At 34.9% G+C, this 14200-nt stretch overlaps 1 protein-coding gene across 2 annotated transcripts; it reads right to left on the bottom strand.

Annotated features, from left to right (window-relative positions):
- Window positions 1-865: 865 nt before the first annotated feature.
- On the bottom strand, window positions 866-6524 carry LOC104224416 (AT-hook motif nuclear-localized protein 13-like). 2 transcript variants are annotated; one of them, XM_009776065.2, is made up of 5 exons: window positions 5885-6524; window positions 4214-4266; window positions 3516-3647; window positions 1552-1707; window positions 866-1479 (listed from the first exon to the last, which is right to left on the bottom strand). In XM_009776065.2, exons 1-5 carry the CDS (start codon window positions 6354-6356, stop codon window positions 1465-1467), a joined length of 828 nt encoding a protein of 275 aa, XP_009774367.1. In that variant the 5' UTR covers window positions 6357-6524; the 3' UTR covers window positions 866-1464. The 2 variants fall into 2 exon arrangements, with proteins under 2 accessions (XP_009774367.1, XP_009774366.1); XM_009776064.2 differs by having other exon boundaries at window positions 866-1468.
- Between the last annotated feature and the right edge of the window lie 7676 nt (window positions 6525-14200).

Here is a 14200-nt window from a genome sequence, read left to right as displayed (position 1 = left end):
CCTAATTTGGTTGGCTAACAGCATATATCTCTTTCAGTCACACTTGATTTAATAGTGACATACTTAGTTCCTGGAGTCCATTGTGAAACCTTGGATCTTATAGAATATTGACTAGCTGTATCTTCTTGTCAAAATAGAACAAAATCATACACTTCAGAATTGTTTATGATGAACACGAAGTATGAGGAAATTAATTTAGTTTTAAGGCAATATCCAGCTGAATTACATGTTATACACAGGAAAGAAGAAAAGTATACAAGAATTGCATTCTAGAGGAGTAATTTATTACTACGGGGTACTAGTATTTAAGACAGATACCATATTCCCTTAACACAGTCCCCCATAATTTGGAGCAAATACAAAGGGGAAACAAAAACAGAAGAAGGTAGAAGAAACTGTATGAGATCTTGAACTCATCTTGAGAATGTTTAAAGCCAATGCTATTCACAACATTAATTTGTACTTCTACTTTATAGTGAATTTCTCATGTTTTCGCTTGTTAAACGAAATTGCCACAAGAAAAACCTTTTTAAGATTTGCACAGCATTATTAAAAATGATCTCTGTTCTAATACGATAAACTACATATATAATGTATATACCCTATTCCAAGTGATTTGCTGAAGAATAGAAGGCTAACATGTTTCATTTGCAAAATTTAGGTTCAGAATCCTAGTTCTAAGTTTCACACAATATACTATCTTCTTCTGCTTATTTTGGTTATCGATATGTAAGGTAGGATCAATCCTAACTCTACCTCCCACCAAAAGGCAATTTTAAAAGAAAAATGTCCTATCAGTTGAAAGGCTTCTACCCTTCTAATAATACCTAAAAGAAAGGTACAGATAAAGTCTGTTCTGCCAATATGAGAATAAAAGACTCAACTCCGGGTCACCTAACATATACCACGATCAGGAATGGCTTTTTTTTTTTTTTAAACAAGCCATACTTTTGACCAGAGCTAGAACAATCAATTACATACCAAAGAAAAAAATCAAAGCGGAATAAACAGGTGAATAGGGAGGAGGGGGTTGGGTGGGGAGCTTCAAGTCTGAAACTCAAAGGAACACCTTAAATCATCAGGTAAGATAACACCTAAAATCTGCTCGTTAACATTTAGAATCAACTGCCAACTCTCTCTGGCGTATGGTATTTATTAAGATGTCCAATACCCTTCTGCAATGTTATGTCAATTAAGGAACCATTTTCATACTGTTGTTTGGCCAGCCCATGTTTGCATACATTGGCATACCGTGCAATGGTTGACCTGCATTACCATAAGGTCCTTGTTCATGACTGAGAGGACTACCCCCATTTTCATCAGATGAGTCGCTTGAGGCATCCTGGGAAGGAAGGCTCGCCCCCAAGTGCGGAGCACCAAAATTCAACATATTGGAAGGTGGTGGTGTTGAAGATGGTGTCTTAGACTTCGGCTTTTTCCCCTCCGCAATGAAGCTACCCACAATCACCTGGCGAGGAACTGAAGACAGTTATCAATTAAACAATATGCACTCAAATGAGAGTGCAGGAACAAAGGTAGTTAGAACAGCACCTGTACTGGTGTTGCAGCCGTGAGCAGTCCTGCAACTCCACCGCCCAAAACTCTACCGTCTGACCCGGCCAGTGACACACTTAGACTACTTGTTCTGCCACTGTTACTTTCAGAGCGGAAGAACGAACCTGATAAAGAGATGATTTCAAATCGGCCCTGCATATGAAGAATACCACCATATGCAATGACTGATGAAACAAGTTGGAATACGGTAAGCGAAAAATTAGTGTAGGTACTGTGATCATGTTTAGAAAACTCTGCATGCACATACAATGACACAATTATAGCATATAATTTGACCATTCTAACAATACAGTGGATATAAATACATGTGGAATGCACACTTTAGAAAAGATAGAGCCACCTAGCTAGTCCACAATCCGACTTACTAATATGTTCAAGATATCATGTCACAGCAATTCATCACTAAATTAGGCTTCTCTGGAAACTAAACTCAAATAATAAATGGTACCAACCAACTGTAGATCACCAGTCACAAACTGATGAAAGCCAATTTCTAATGACAAAAACAAGTAAATTTTAAATTGAAATAGAAAACATTGATCTCCATAATAGTTCAATGTCACTATTTACTCAACCAGTTGGTGATAGGATAAATATGATAACGGAAAGACATTCAATTTCATCCTTCTACCTGCTCAACTGCCAAAAGATAGCCCTTTCTCTAACCAAGCTCAAGAAAATACTGAACAAAATCAGATTCCAGAAGAAATAGTTGGCCCAGAGAAATCTCTCTCAAAGCACAACGGAACCTATTACCAGTATTTTGCAAACACAGATATGGTGTTGGAGGAAACTCAGAAAATATGCACATCACCGTGATGATCCTATGTTATTTGATCATAAAATGTGAATGAGTGTGGAGTCCACAACACTCACCCAAACTATATCCCTCCTCGTTTTACAAGGCCTGATACTGTATGTGTATCCAATAATAACCTAGTTCATTAAGGTGACCAGACGTGATATGCATTAATCCAGATAAAAACACGCTAACTGCTACCATTTTTGTGTCTAGCTAAGAGTTAGGTTGGAAAATAATGTTACATGTTAATCAAATGTTAAATGTATTGATGTACAAACAGAGTTTTGCGGTTGGAAAGCAGACACCCCAACTAAAGATGTTTACACCCCTTCCTCGAGTGATTTTCTCCCTGTTTTTCTCTCTTTTATTTACAAAAAAAAAAAAAATTAAAATAACCTAGTGCTCCACTTCCTACCTCTACAAAGTGGTCAATCTAAGATACTAGTACATGATACACAATTGAGGCAGAGTTCCACTCAATCTGATGATGAGATTGAGAAGCAAAGAAGAATATGAACGCAAAGGAAAGATATAAATCGGGAGAATTCCAGAGGACAACCCTTGTGCTATAGCATCTCTTCTCGTCATCAAGGAAAAACATGCCAAGCCATGCTGGCAACCAAAAATCTGTGCCAAGTTGCTCTTGGTTGCAACTCGAGGTCAATCATATTAGGACCTGTTAATTATTACTTATAAAGCCACCCTTTTGGAAGAATACAAGCTTCACAAACTGCTTACTACGAACAAAGAGAAACTTTATGAACAATCACTACCTTAGAATCAAAAGTGACGCGAGAGTGGATATTTTCATGCAAAAGATGCATTCATCACTTAAATCACAAGAAAAATCTCATGCAAAAGACATATATTCCAACTTTCATGCAAAAGATGCATTTCATGCCAACACACAAATCAGTTTGACGGGAAATAACATTCAAATTTTGTTAAAAATTAACACATGACTGAAATAATATAGTCTATGTCCAAATTAATGACAATGGATAAATATACATGAGCATCAAGAAAAGCAGTGGATCACTCAGCCATAAAACTCCAGTGCATTATTAGGCACAAATAATTACAACATTAACAGCGTAACGAATCAGCAAGGCATCATTCAGCTCAAAAGCATACAAACCTCGCAAGTCACAGTGCTACCACCCATGGCTGGTTGCCGGAGGATGACATTACGAATGGCTCCATGTGCAGATAGAATGCAAACTGTACGCGGTCCTTGCTCTGAGAAAGCCAGTAGCTTCGATGCTATGTCCTTCAGCCAAGAAAACATATTCGCATTATAGTGAAAAGTAAACTTAAAACATGGACAGTTGAAGGCAAAGAAAACAAAGGTTTCACACTGCACTACTGTTGTGCCTTGTGAGACAACCAACCACAAATGATGGAATAAAATGCACATTCTAGAACACTAGCACCTTTAGTAGAAAGATATGCATGGGTGAAGTTATGTGCTTCATTGAAATATGTGCTTCAAACGATGATGCATAAAGTGATCCCAACGAGAAACATTCAATTCTTTGAATCACAACTTTGAGGAGTTGGATTAATATCCGCGTTATTGTATTTCTGATACTGAAATTACTTATTTTAATGCAATTCCATCGTTCTAGTAACAAATTCATATATGTTCAGTATTTTTTAATGTCGTGAACTGTGTCTTTCACTTCAAACTTCTTGCTTTTCACTTCAAGTTCTAAGGACCTTGCCGGGTTTTTTGTGTTTTTTACTTTTAAAAACACCCATTAGCCGCAATTTGCTTCTCATTTTGGTTTGTTGTTATCTATGGCCCAAAATAATTTAAAAGAGAAAAAAAATTACCTCCCCAACGTTCACCAAGATTACATGTGGTGTAAAGCCAACTCCGCCTGTACCTGTCAACCATCAGGAAACCCCAACAGTCACTCTAATAGAGATATAATTTATTTATTTTTATTGACAAGGTAAAAGTTCAAATAGAGATATAAATACAAAAAAACAATCAAAGTGACTGAGGAATGAGGACAATGGCAGCCTATTTCCACATGAAGCTGCTTCTAAAACTAAAGACAGATATATTTACAGAGTAAAATGATAATTACTTGAGGGCAAAAGTCAATCCCTTTAAAATGTCCCGGCCTTACTTAGAGCATGTTTGACGAAGCTTATGGGTAATCAAAAGTACTTTTTTGTCAAAACAACACTTTTTGGATAATTTGAGATGTTTAATCAAGATGAAAAAGTGCGTTTGAGCAGCAACAAAAGCAGTTTTCCTGCTTTCGGGGAGAACTACAAATTCTAGCTTCTTCCCAGAAGCAGAAAATTAATTTGTTCAAACAAAAATATCCTTACAATAAATTTATATTTTTTCAAATTATGCCTCATTGATTTGACCTTTTCCTTTTTTTTTCTGCAATACCTTTGTTCTCTTCTTTTTTTCCATCATATTTTTTTTCTCTTCCTTCTATTCCTCTTTGAAATATTTTGTCTACTATAAATAGATATATTATTTTTATATAGTAATTTAAAAGAGTAGATTTTTTAAATTATATTGAATGATAGTATTTTGATATCTTAAAATCATCATGTAAACAACAAGTAATATAAGGTACCTAATATTATTGCTTTGGAATAACTCTACTTTATATTGATTAAAATCTTTAATTTATATTTTTACTTTATGTTTTATATTTTAATTGAATTTCGTTAAAATATATATATTTTTATATTCATATCTCGCTTTTTAAATAATACCAATTACAAACTGAAACTACACTTTCCTTTTTTCGTAATTTGATATTCAAAAGTACTTCTTGTAAAGATTGACCAAACATAATTTGCTTGCAAAAAGTACTCAAATAAATTGGCCAACACAAACTGTTACTTTGCAAAAGTACTTTCTAGAAAAGCACTTTTAAGAAAAAAAAAAAAATTTGGCAGCTTGGCAAAACATGCAAACATGCTCTTAATTATATCACTTGTTTCAACTAACATTTATAGCCTGTTTGGTCAAGCTTCTAAAATCAGTTTATTTTGAAAAGTGATTTTTTCAGAAGTAGTTTTGGTGAGAAAAAGTTTATGTTTAGTTAATTAATTTAAAAAACACTTCTGAGCAAACGGTTTGGCCAAGGTTTTAAAAAGTGCTTCTAAATATATTTTTCTCAAAACTTTTCAAATAAATCTTTTTGGGAAAAATGTATTTTTCTTTTTGAGTTTGGAGAAGCTTGGCCAAACAGGCTATTAGATTGTTGTCAACCTTTTTAATACTAGAAAATATCAGTGAAATACTATCCTAATACTTTATCCTAAACTCTGTAAAATAGTTTATCCTAAACTTGGTACAATTACCATTAATCACCTATTTTATTTCCGAAATTGAACATTGAAAAATTAATATTCCAAGATAAAACATTTTCCACATAATACATTTTTATAGGAAAACAATTTCAAAATAGACCTCGCTTTTATTAAAATTAATTAAAAAAAAAAAGGAGAGGATGATAAATAGGGTACCTAGTGCGTCGAGCTGTTTCTTTAAAGGGGTAGGAGGTCTGCCTCTGAGCTTCTTGGAGGAGTTTTCAGAAGAGGGAGTAGCGGGCCCACCACCAGCAGCAGAATCAGAAATGGGAGTAAGTAGTGGAGTAGGAGAGAGGCCCAAAGCTATGTTGTTACCATCAGGACTAGGAGAGTACTTTCTGGGCCGCCCTCGCTTCTTCCTTGCCGGCGAAGTACCCCTAGGTGACGACGGCCCACCATCAATGTAATCTAAAGCAAATCCAGGGTTTTGTTGTTGCGGTAGTTTCATATTATTAACGTTGTCAGGCAAACCGTACGAATTGTGTTGGTGTTGGTGTTGGTGTTGTTGAGGCAGCGCCGCCATTATTCCGTGGGGTTGTTGGTGGTGGGGGTGGTGGAGTTGGTGGGGTAGGGAGTGAATATGGTGGTGGGGTTGATGGTGACCTTGTTGGGATTCTTGGGAATTCATGGGACAAAGGAATCTTCTACTTTGTTGGAATTATTATGGTGATGCTATAAAGGAAAAGAAAGAAAAAAAAGTTGAAAATTTGAAAATGCAGGTTGGATTTTTGTTCTCTTTTGAGGTTTATGGGAGGGAGGGAGGGAGAAATGGCGGTACGTTGTACACTGATAGCCTATTACTCTCAGGGAGAGAGGGAGAGAGAAAGAGTACTGTGTACAGTTAAACTGAAAAGGACAAACCAAACAAAGGGACGAAAAAGAAAAGGGCAACCGAAAGATGATCAAAGCAGAGGAAAAGGAGAGCAATAGTCGGTAAAAACTTACCAGCACCATGTGTTTACACCAAACTAATAGATATATAATATGTGTCTTGCATATGGATTTCAATTATTTAACCATGATAAATTACATGTATTCTCATCTAATTAAATTAATTAATCATAGTGAGTTAATATAGTTTGGTGTAAACACCCGATATGGATAAGTATTTACCAGTCTCTCTCGCTCACTTTTTTCTTTGGGTTGGTACTTACTTTAACTTTGAAAATTTGTTTTAGAAAGGACATACAAAAAAATGCTCTTTCCATACATTTTGTGCAATCATATTTGATTAAGAATGAAATTTAGAATTTTAGAATCCGTTTCACCGTGAATTTTGCCAAAATATATTAAATGGACGAAGTACTACTTATCGTAACTTTTTAACAAAATTATTTTTCAACTGAAAATTAAAAAAGATGTTTTAACTTTTACTAAATAAAACTAATAGAAATTTTAAAGACAATTTATATATATATATATATATATATATATTATTGAGGGACATAGCCCAATTATGTGGCACCCCTTATCTACCGGGAATGCATTTATCTTTTTTCTCTTTTTTTTTTAGATTGTCAACCGTTTACCTGTTTAGTTAAAAAAAACGCCATCAATAAAAAGAACTGTAGCAAACTTATTGAAGAAGCGTCCACATCGAATAAATAAGCACAACCGCTGCTGAGAAGATTTCAACGTGAGTTCTCCTTTGCACTTCTACTTTGGATCTTAGGTGATAATAAATTGCAGTTTCCTTCTTCCAAATTTTAATTTGTTTTTCCAACTGTGTACTGTCAAAAGATAAACTGCCTCAACTTTCAAACACCTGATCACAATCATGGGACGTTTTCCTATGCGGCCAGAGAAATTCAACAACTTATCATTGATAAAACCAAACTCATTATGCTTCCCCCTCCCATGGTTGATCAACAGTTGGTTGTAAAATATAAAAACAAAAACGAAGATTGGACAATTTTTGTATAAATGTACATATATAGATCGAGTGACGGTTTGGTTTGGGGATATGGCATGTGATGTCTGTTGAAATAATTTAAGCGTTCTGCCTTGAGTTTTGTGGTCGACTTTATTCCGTGTAGTATTATGAGTACTCTGCTTTGGTTCATGTCTGCTTCTTATGCGAAAATCGGAAGCAGTATGCCACTAAGAACTTTTGAGAATCATAGTGCCAGAGTAAGAATTTCATCTATAAATCTTTATTCTATATCCTGAATCATTCTATTCTCTGGTTTGAAGGTGCACGCTTGCAGATATATCTCTCTTTTTTTAGCATAAAAATATTTATTTATAATATGCTAGAGTACGGGTGGTAGCAAACTACCATCATTACAAGTATCCTGATGGGCTATGAATATGCCTCTGGATATTGACATTACCTAAGGCAGCCAACCTACAACACAAAGTGGAGACTATCCTGACACAAACACGACCTTCCTGATCTTTGTGATATATCTCTTAGAGTTGATTAACATATTTTGTTATCAACAGAATGTAACAGCTTCTTCCATTAATGTGTCAGAATATTTTATTTGTATCACAAATTATTCTTATTATTTTTATTCTTAGAGCTGAATGACAAATGTTTGTTTATAAGCAGAGAGTATACCAATTTCTTTTTAATGTTGCAATTGTTGCTTATATTCAGTCACGCGCGTTAACTTCATCCATGTTGGTAAACTTCTACTTTTTGAGATTCAACTTTTGGCCGTGGACAAGAAGGACCAGGGGCAGATTTAGGGGCGCAAGGAGTTCACCCGAATCCCTTCGCCGAAAAAATACGCTGTATATATAAGGCAAAATTTATTTTTTACCTCTATATATTAAGTTTTGAACCCCCTTAACACAATCCAAAAGTGTAGTTTAGTGGTCAAGTGGGTTCAAAATTTATATAAGGTCATGAGTTTAATTCCCACTAGATACAAAAAAAAAAAAAAATTGAACCCCCTTCGTGGAGATTCTGCCTCCGCCACTGAGAAGGACCACTAATGTTGGACATTACACTATCTAAAGAAAACTAATCCCAGGTCCGAAACCGGTAATTCATAAGGAAATATAAGAAAAAGATCATTGCTCTTTGGACAGATTCAACTTTATTAAAAGAGGGTTTTTCCATTTTCCTAAAATATTTTTCTTTTGTTTATAATTTTCATAACTCGGTCCTTTCCTTCCACTTTTTTTGGGCATTGAATGGTTATGGTAAATTATTATAATTGTTTTTTCCATGGGAGGGGTGACACTACTAAGAATAAATTTTATGAGTGATCATTCAATTTTGTGTTTATCACCTAAAAATTATTATTTTTTCTTTTGTTACGTAAAAGTCAATTAACTTTTGTTCATTACCTAAAAGTCACTTTTTTTTCTTTTGTTACACAAAAATCATTTTACTATGCTCATGTTATCACAATAATCATTTTGACCGGATTTTATAAAACTTTCACTTGAAAAGTCTATTATGCCTTTGGCATTCTAAATTAATTCATCTATGCTATGTAATACCTTCTATATTATTTGCTATATAATATACTTTTACACAGGTATTTTACTTATCATTAAAAATAACTTAATATTATTTTATTTATTATTTTTGTAATATAAAATTACATTTAATTTTTTCTTAAAGATTCAAAATATATAGGTAGTATTATTAAATTTGTTAGTAATATTACTGTGAACAAATCTTAAGTCAAAGTTCTTAACCATGCCTAATGAAATATTTTTAATGAAACTTATAAAATCAAAGCTTATTGATTCATCAACCAAGCCATATCCATTTGTCGCGCCCTCTTTTTCTCGCGAAATCGGGTTTATGACATTTAGGAGGACAACTCGTTCCCTTTTGGGAATTGGGTTTGCATTTGAAGAGTCGCCACCTAATGATTAAAGTGCATTAGGACACTAGGAAGGAATTGATCTAGAAAACCAGAGATTGGGTAAGGGCTAGAAATTATCCCGGGGGAAGGTGTTAGGTACCCCTCAGGATCCACTAGTGTGGTTCCCGGCCAGGCTACAATTGTGACTTTAAGCACAAGTAACAAGTAAGCAAATAAAGGTTTCAAATATGAGGGATTGTTCCATTATAGCTGCAAATAAATTAAAGTTTGAAGAAACAAAGAAAGCGGAAATTTTGAGGAAATAGTTTAAAAATTCTGAAAAGTAATAAAATACACAAGTAAAGGGAAGGGAGTCCTAGGTTTACAAACAATATGGATCACATCAATGCAATATCTGGTGATCACTCCTCAGAAAAGGGGTTACACGTGGTATGAGCGCACCGGTCATCATATCCATATATACCTTTTCCCAACCCGTTAAGGTATTAAAACGCAGATTAGTTTCATTACTTATTGCATACTCTTACCCGTCCCAATCCTATCAGTCCCGGAGGCATTTGGGACTACTAGTCCTAAAGGGAAGGGAGATTGAGCTTTTATGGTTTAAAGGACAAAATCTAGGGCGACAAACAAAACACATAGGGCAGATATGGGAAAACACATAACATTAAAAGGCTCAAACAGGACTCCTCAACTTAAAAATAGATTGTTTAGCATGTCTTACATGTATTGGTTATGGTTTGAATTAAACTGAAAAAAATGTTAAAGCAAGCTGATTTATCATATATTTTCAGATAAGAAGTCTGAATTAGGCCTGCCCGCTGGTTGTAATTATCAAAGACTGACGCAGTTATAGCTTTTACCCTAAAGCTTGCCTAGGTGTTAGGCGAAACCTATAGGCATGCTATCTATTAGTTTCAGAAACAAAGATGTAAACTGATTACAGAAAGGTTGCCAGTTTTTTACCAAGTTCTGCAGATTAAACTTAAAACGAGCGAGGCGATTCAGAGTTGGTTGATTACCCTTATAGGCATGCTTTCTAAGTGTTATTGATTTAAAAAACGTTTATAGTCGAAATAAAAATGCAGGAGTCCTATAGGCATGGTATCTAAAATGTTGTTTGTTATTAAAACATGTGAACACGTTTGCCTAGTGATAGATGCATATGCAGAATTCAAGAAGTCCTATAGACAGGTTATCTATATGATATGCAGCATTATGGAATGTAAAACCTATAGACATGTTTTCTATATGAAAATGCAGAACCTATAAACAGGATTTTTATATGAAAATGCAGAACCTATAAACAGGATTTCTATATGAAAACGCAGAACCTATAAATAGAATTTCTATATGAAAACGCAGAAATGAAAGCAGGACATGATTGCAGAAGTATAATAAATACCTATGAACATGATATCTACCCCTATTGCATGCATGATTTACCCTTCCTTTTTCACTAACAGCCCCAATAGTTATTACAGCCCAGAATGAATAAGAAAAGCAAAATTACATCAGAAATTAAAGTACAACCAAGGGGAGCCTAATTCAGACTCCAGGTCTGAAATATGAGATAAACCAACTTCAAGAGATCATGAACCAAAGACTTTCTCTTATTTGGATGTGTCAGAGTTCCCTAAGAGACTCAAATGGACTCCGGGCAGTGCTCACACCCAAACACATACAGGATTAAGAACATAGTGCAGTGTGGAAGGGCCAGCCCTCGAGTATCCAAGTTCAGAGGGAACTCAAGGTCCCAAGGCAAGGCTTACAGGAGGGGGCAGAGCTTAGAAACTAAGAGTAAGTGTAAGTGCAGAGTTTGAAAAGGGGAAAGGGGAAGTGGTAGAGAAACAGGGACAGGCTAGTGGGCATACCAAGCAATGGGAAGTGTTGGCACACCCCCACAAGCTTGTTAGAACACATTGTTTTGGGAGTCAGGATCCTCTAAGGGATCAAGTCCAGACATGAACAATAACTTCCATATTTTCATGCCATGAACTACAACTCAAATCACATAGAGGGGAATAGGGGTACAGGGATTCATAGCAGAAACAAGTAAAAGAAATTAACATTAAACATAGGCAGTAAAGCAGACATGGGTGTAGAAGCTGTAAAATAAACACATTGGGATGAGGCTGAAAATCAAACTAGAACATACCAGTTTCAGGAAACAAAAAAAGAAAGCAGTAGTCTTGTGAAGCCAAAGTGCAAGCAAATAGTCACAATGCTATGATTAGAGAACTATGATACTTGAGTAGTATAAAAGTGTTAAATTGAGAGTGCGTTAAAATGCAGAAGGGTCATGCCCTTTTATAGTGTAGAAGGCAAGCAGAATAAGGTAGGAGAATGATTTGAAAATCAAATACAAAAATTTCCCTTTGATTAAGGGATTCTAATTTCAACCGGGCAAAACTAATTAAGGAAAGGGATTGATCAAAACCTTTTCCAAAGCAGTACAAGAAGGGTAAATACACAAATATTTATTTAAGAAAAAAGTCTGATAGCACATGGTTTGTGCAAGTAAGGAAGGGAAATCAGTTAACAGCCAAGAAATCAAAATTTAAGGCTTTGTACGAATGAACCAAGTTAGGAAAAGTGAGGAAAGGTTTTACTTAAGGAAAATCAGTATCAATCAATCAAGCCTAAAAAAAGATTCTGAATCAATCATAAGTTGGAAAGCCTTTTGAAGAAAGGTTCAACACACATATAAAAGCATACAGACATGCTTAAACAAGAAAGAACTGTCATGACTTTGTAAAATCTGTAGAAAGAAAAGGTTCAACATTGTATGAAAATAAAGATATCCAAACTCATTCAGAGGTTTAAAACCAGTCTGAAAGAGCTAAGGGGTCTTTGAAATAAATCCCTAGTTCGAACAAACCAGAAAACATAAAGGAGAGGGCAAGCAAGTTAAGTCGAGACATGTGTAGAGGTTTCAGAAGAGAATTGAAGCTTCTAACATGCTTCTTTCAGAACTCATGAGAGAACATGATAGCAAAGTAACATGCAAACAGTAGCAGGATTCAGAGGATAGAATGGAAAATACTGATAAGAATAGCAGAGGAAACATGCTTAAGAGGCTCTTTTAGAAGAACTCAAACAAAGTTCAGTAGAAGAAAAGTAGTAAGCACACTTTAGAACACGGTAGGAAAATACAGTCGAGAGATTCACAGAACATAACGGAAATACTGGTAGGAATAGTTGAAGAAACATGCTTAAGGAGTTTTCTAAAAGGAACTTAAACAGGGCTCAGTAGAAGGCAAACAAAAAACTTTAAGAACTTAGTAGGAAAGTACAGTAGAAGAACACAAAAACATCAGAAATTATAGCAGAAAAGCACATATAGAAGAACATAGTAAGATAGTCATACAAGAGCATGATAAAAGGAAGAATACAAGAAAACAGTAGGAGCAAGTACACATAAAGGAAAAGGAAAGTCAGAAATCACTTAAACATTTCAGAAAACCCTAGATCGGAAAAGAAAGACCTTTAAAAAAATAATTTTTTGAAAGAAGAAATTGGGGAAATGGTTTGAAAACTCAAGTAGAGCATAAATATATAACAGATCTAAGAAAAATAGGAGAAAACCCCGAAGGGTTAGGGTTTCAGAAGAACCCTAGAATGAGAAAGGCTTTGAAAAGGTCTCCGATCCGAGTCGGATAAGTCAGAAACAGGCTCATAAGACCAGGATACGCCGGAGAAAAGCCGGAGGTGGTTGTGAAACCTCGAGCCAGCAAAGATCTGAGTGAGAACCTTCGAGGTCAGACCCCAAATCTTCAAGTACCAAGTGTACAAGAGCAAAGGAAGGCGAGTTTAAGACTCCCATGGCTTGAGAAGCCATGGATTCCGGTGAGTTTACAGTGGGAGACGGTGAGAGGGGGCTAGGGTTAGGGAAGGTTCAAGAGTGTTTGAGAGTTCAGAGGCGGCGGTTGGTAAGAAATGAGGGGATTAGGGTAGTGTTTGTGAATTAAAAAGGAAAGGGAAAATCATGGCCGTTGATCAAAATGATCAACGGCCTGGATCAAGAGGGAAGGCCGGGCTGGTTAAATTTAAATTGGGCTGGTCCGAATTTGGGCTTTAAATTGGGTCAATTAAGGAGATCAAATTTGGCTATAATTGAAATAAAAATAGGTCAGATTTTAAATAACCAGTTTTTACCTTTCTATTTTACAAAAATAGTAAAAATGACTTTGAAAGAAAATTAAAAGTCCTGGATCAGTTAATAATATATAAATATTAATTTAAAAATATTGGTACCAATTTCATAATTATAAAATGCTATTAGTCTTAAAATAGGCTAAAATTGCAATTATATGCAATTTAGCTTTTAAAATACCAAATAAATTTGTAAAAAATGTATAAAAATTGCCCTAGCTATATTTTGGTAAAAATATGAGAATAAAGTAAGTTATTCACCCAAATAATAACTTTGGGAATAATTATTGGTTTTCGTGCTGCTAAAATGAGCAATAAATCAGTTTAAAAATCTTTTAGAAATTAGGAAAATTATTGAAACACTTGAACATACTTATATATACATATATATGCTATTTTGAAAGTATTTGCCTGTAAAAATACATAGGGACAAATTGGGTATCAACACCGTCAATTTAATAAATAAAATGTCCACATTTAACACACTGACACATCAAATTAACACTGATAGGTTATATGTGTATCC

The sequence above is a fragment of the Nicotiana sylvestris genome, chromosome 6, assembly GCF_000393655.2.
Source record: "Nicotiana sylvestris chromosome 6, ASM39365v2, whole genome shotgun sequence".
NCBI classification, from domain to species: Eukaryota; Viridiplantae; Streptophyta; class Magnoliopsida; order Solanales; family Solanaceae; genus Nicotiana; species Nicotiana sylvestris.
The sequence above is the reverse complement of the archived record's forward strand: the minus strand, read 5'-3'. Positions and strand labels throughout refer to the sequence as shown.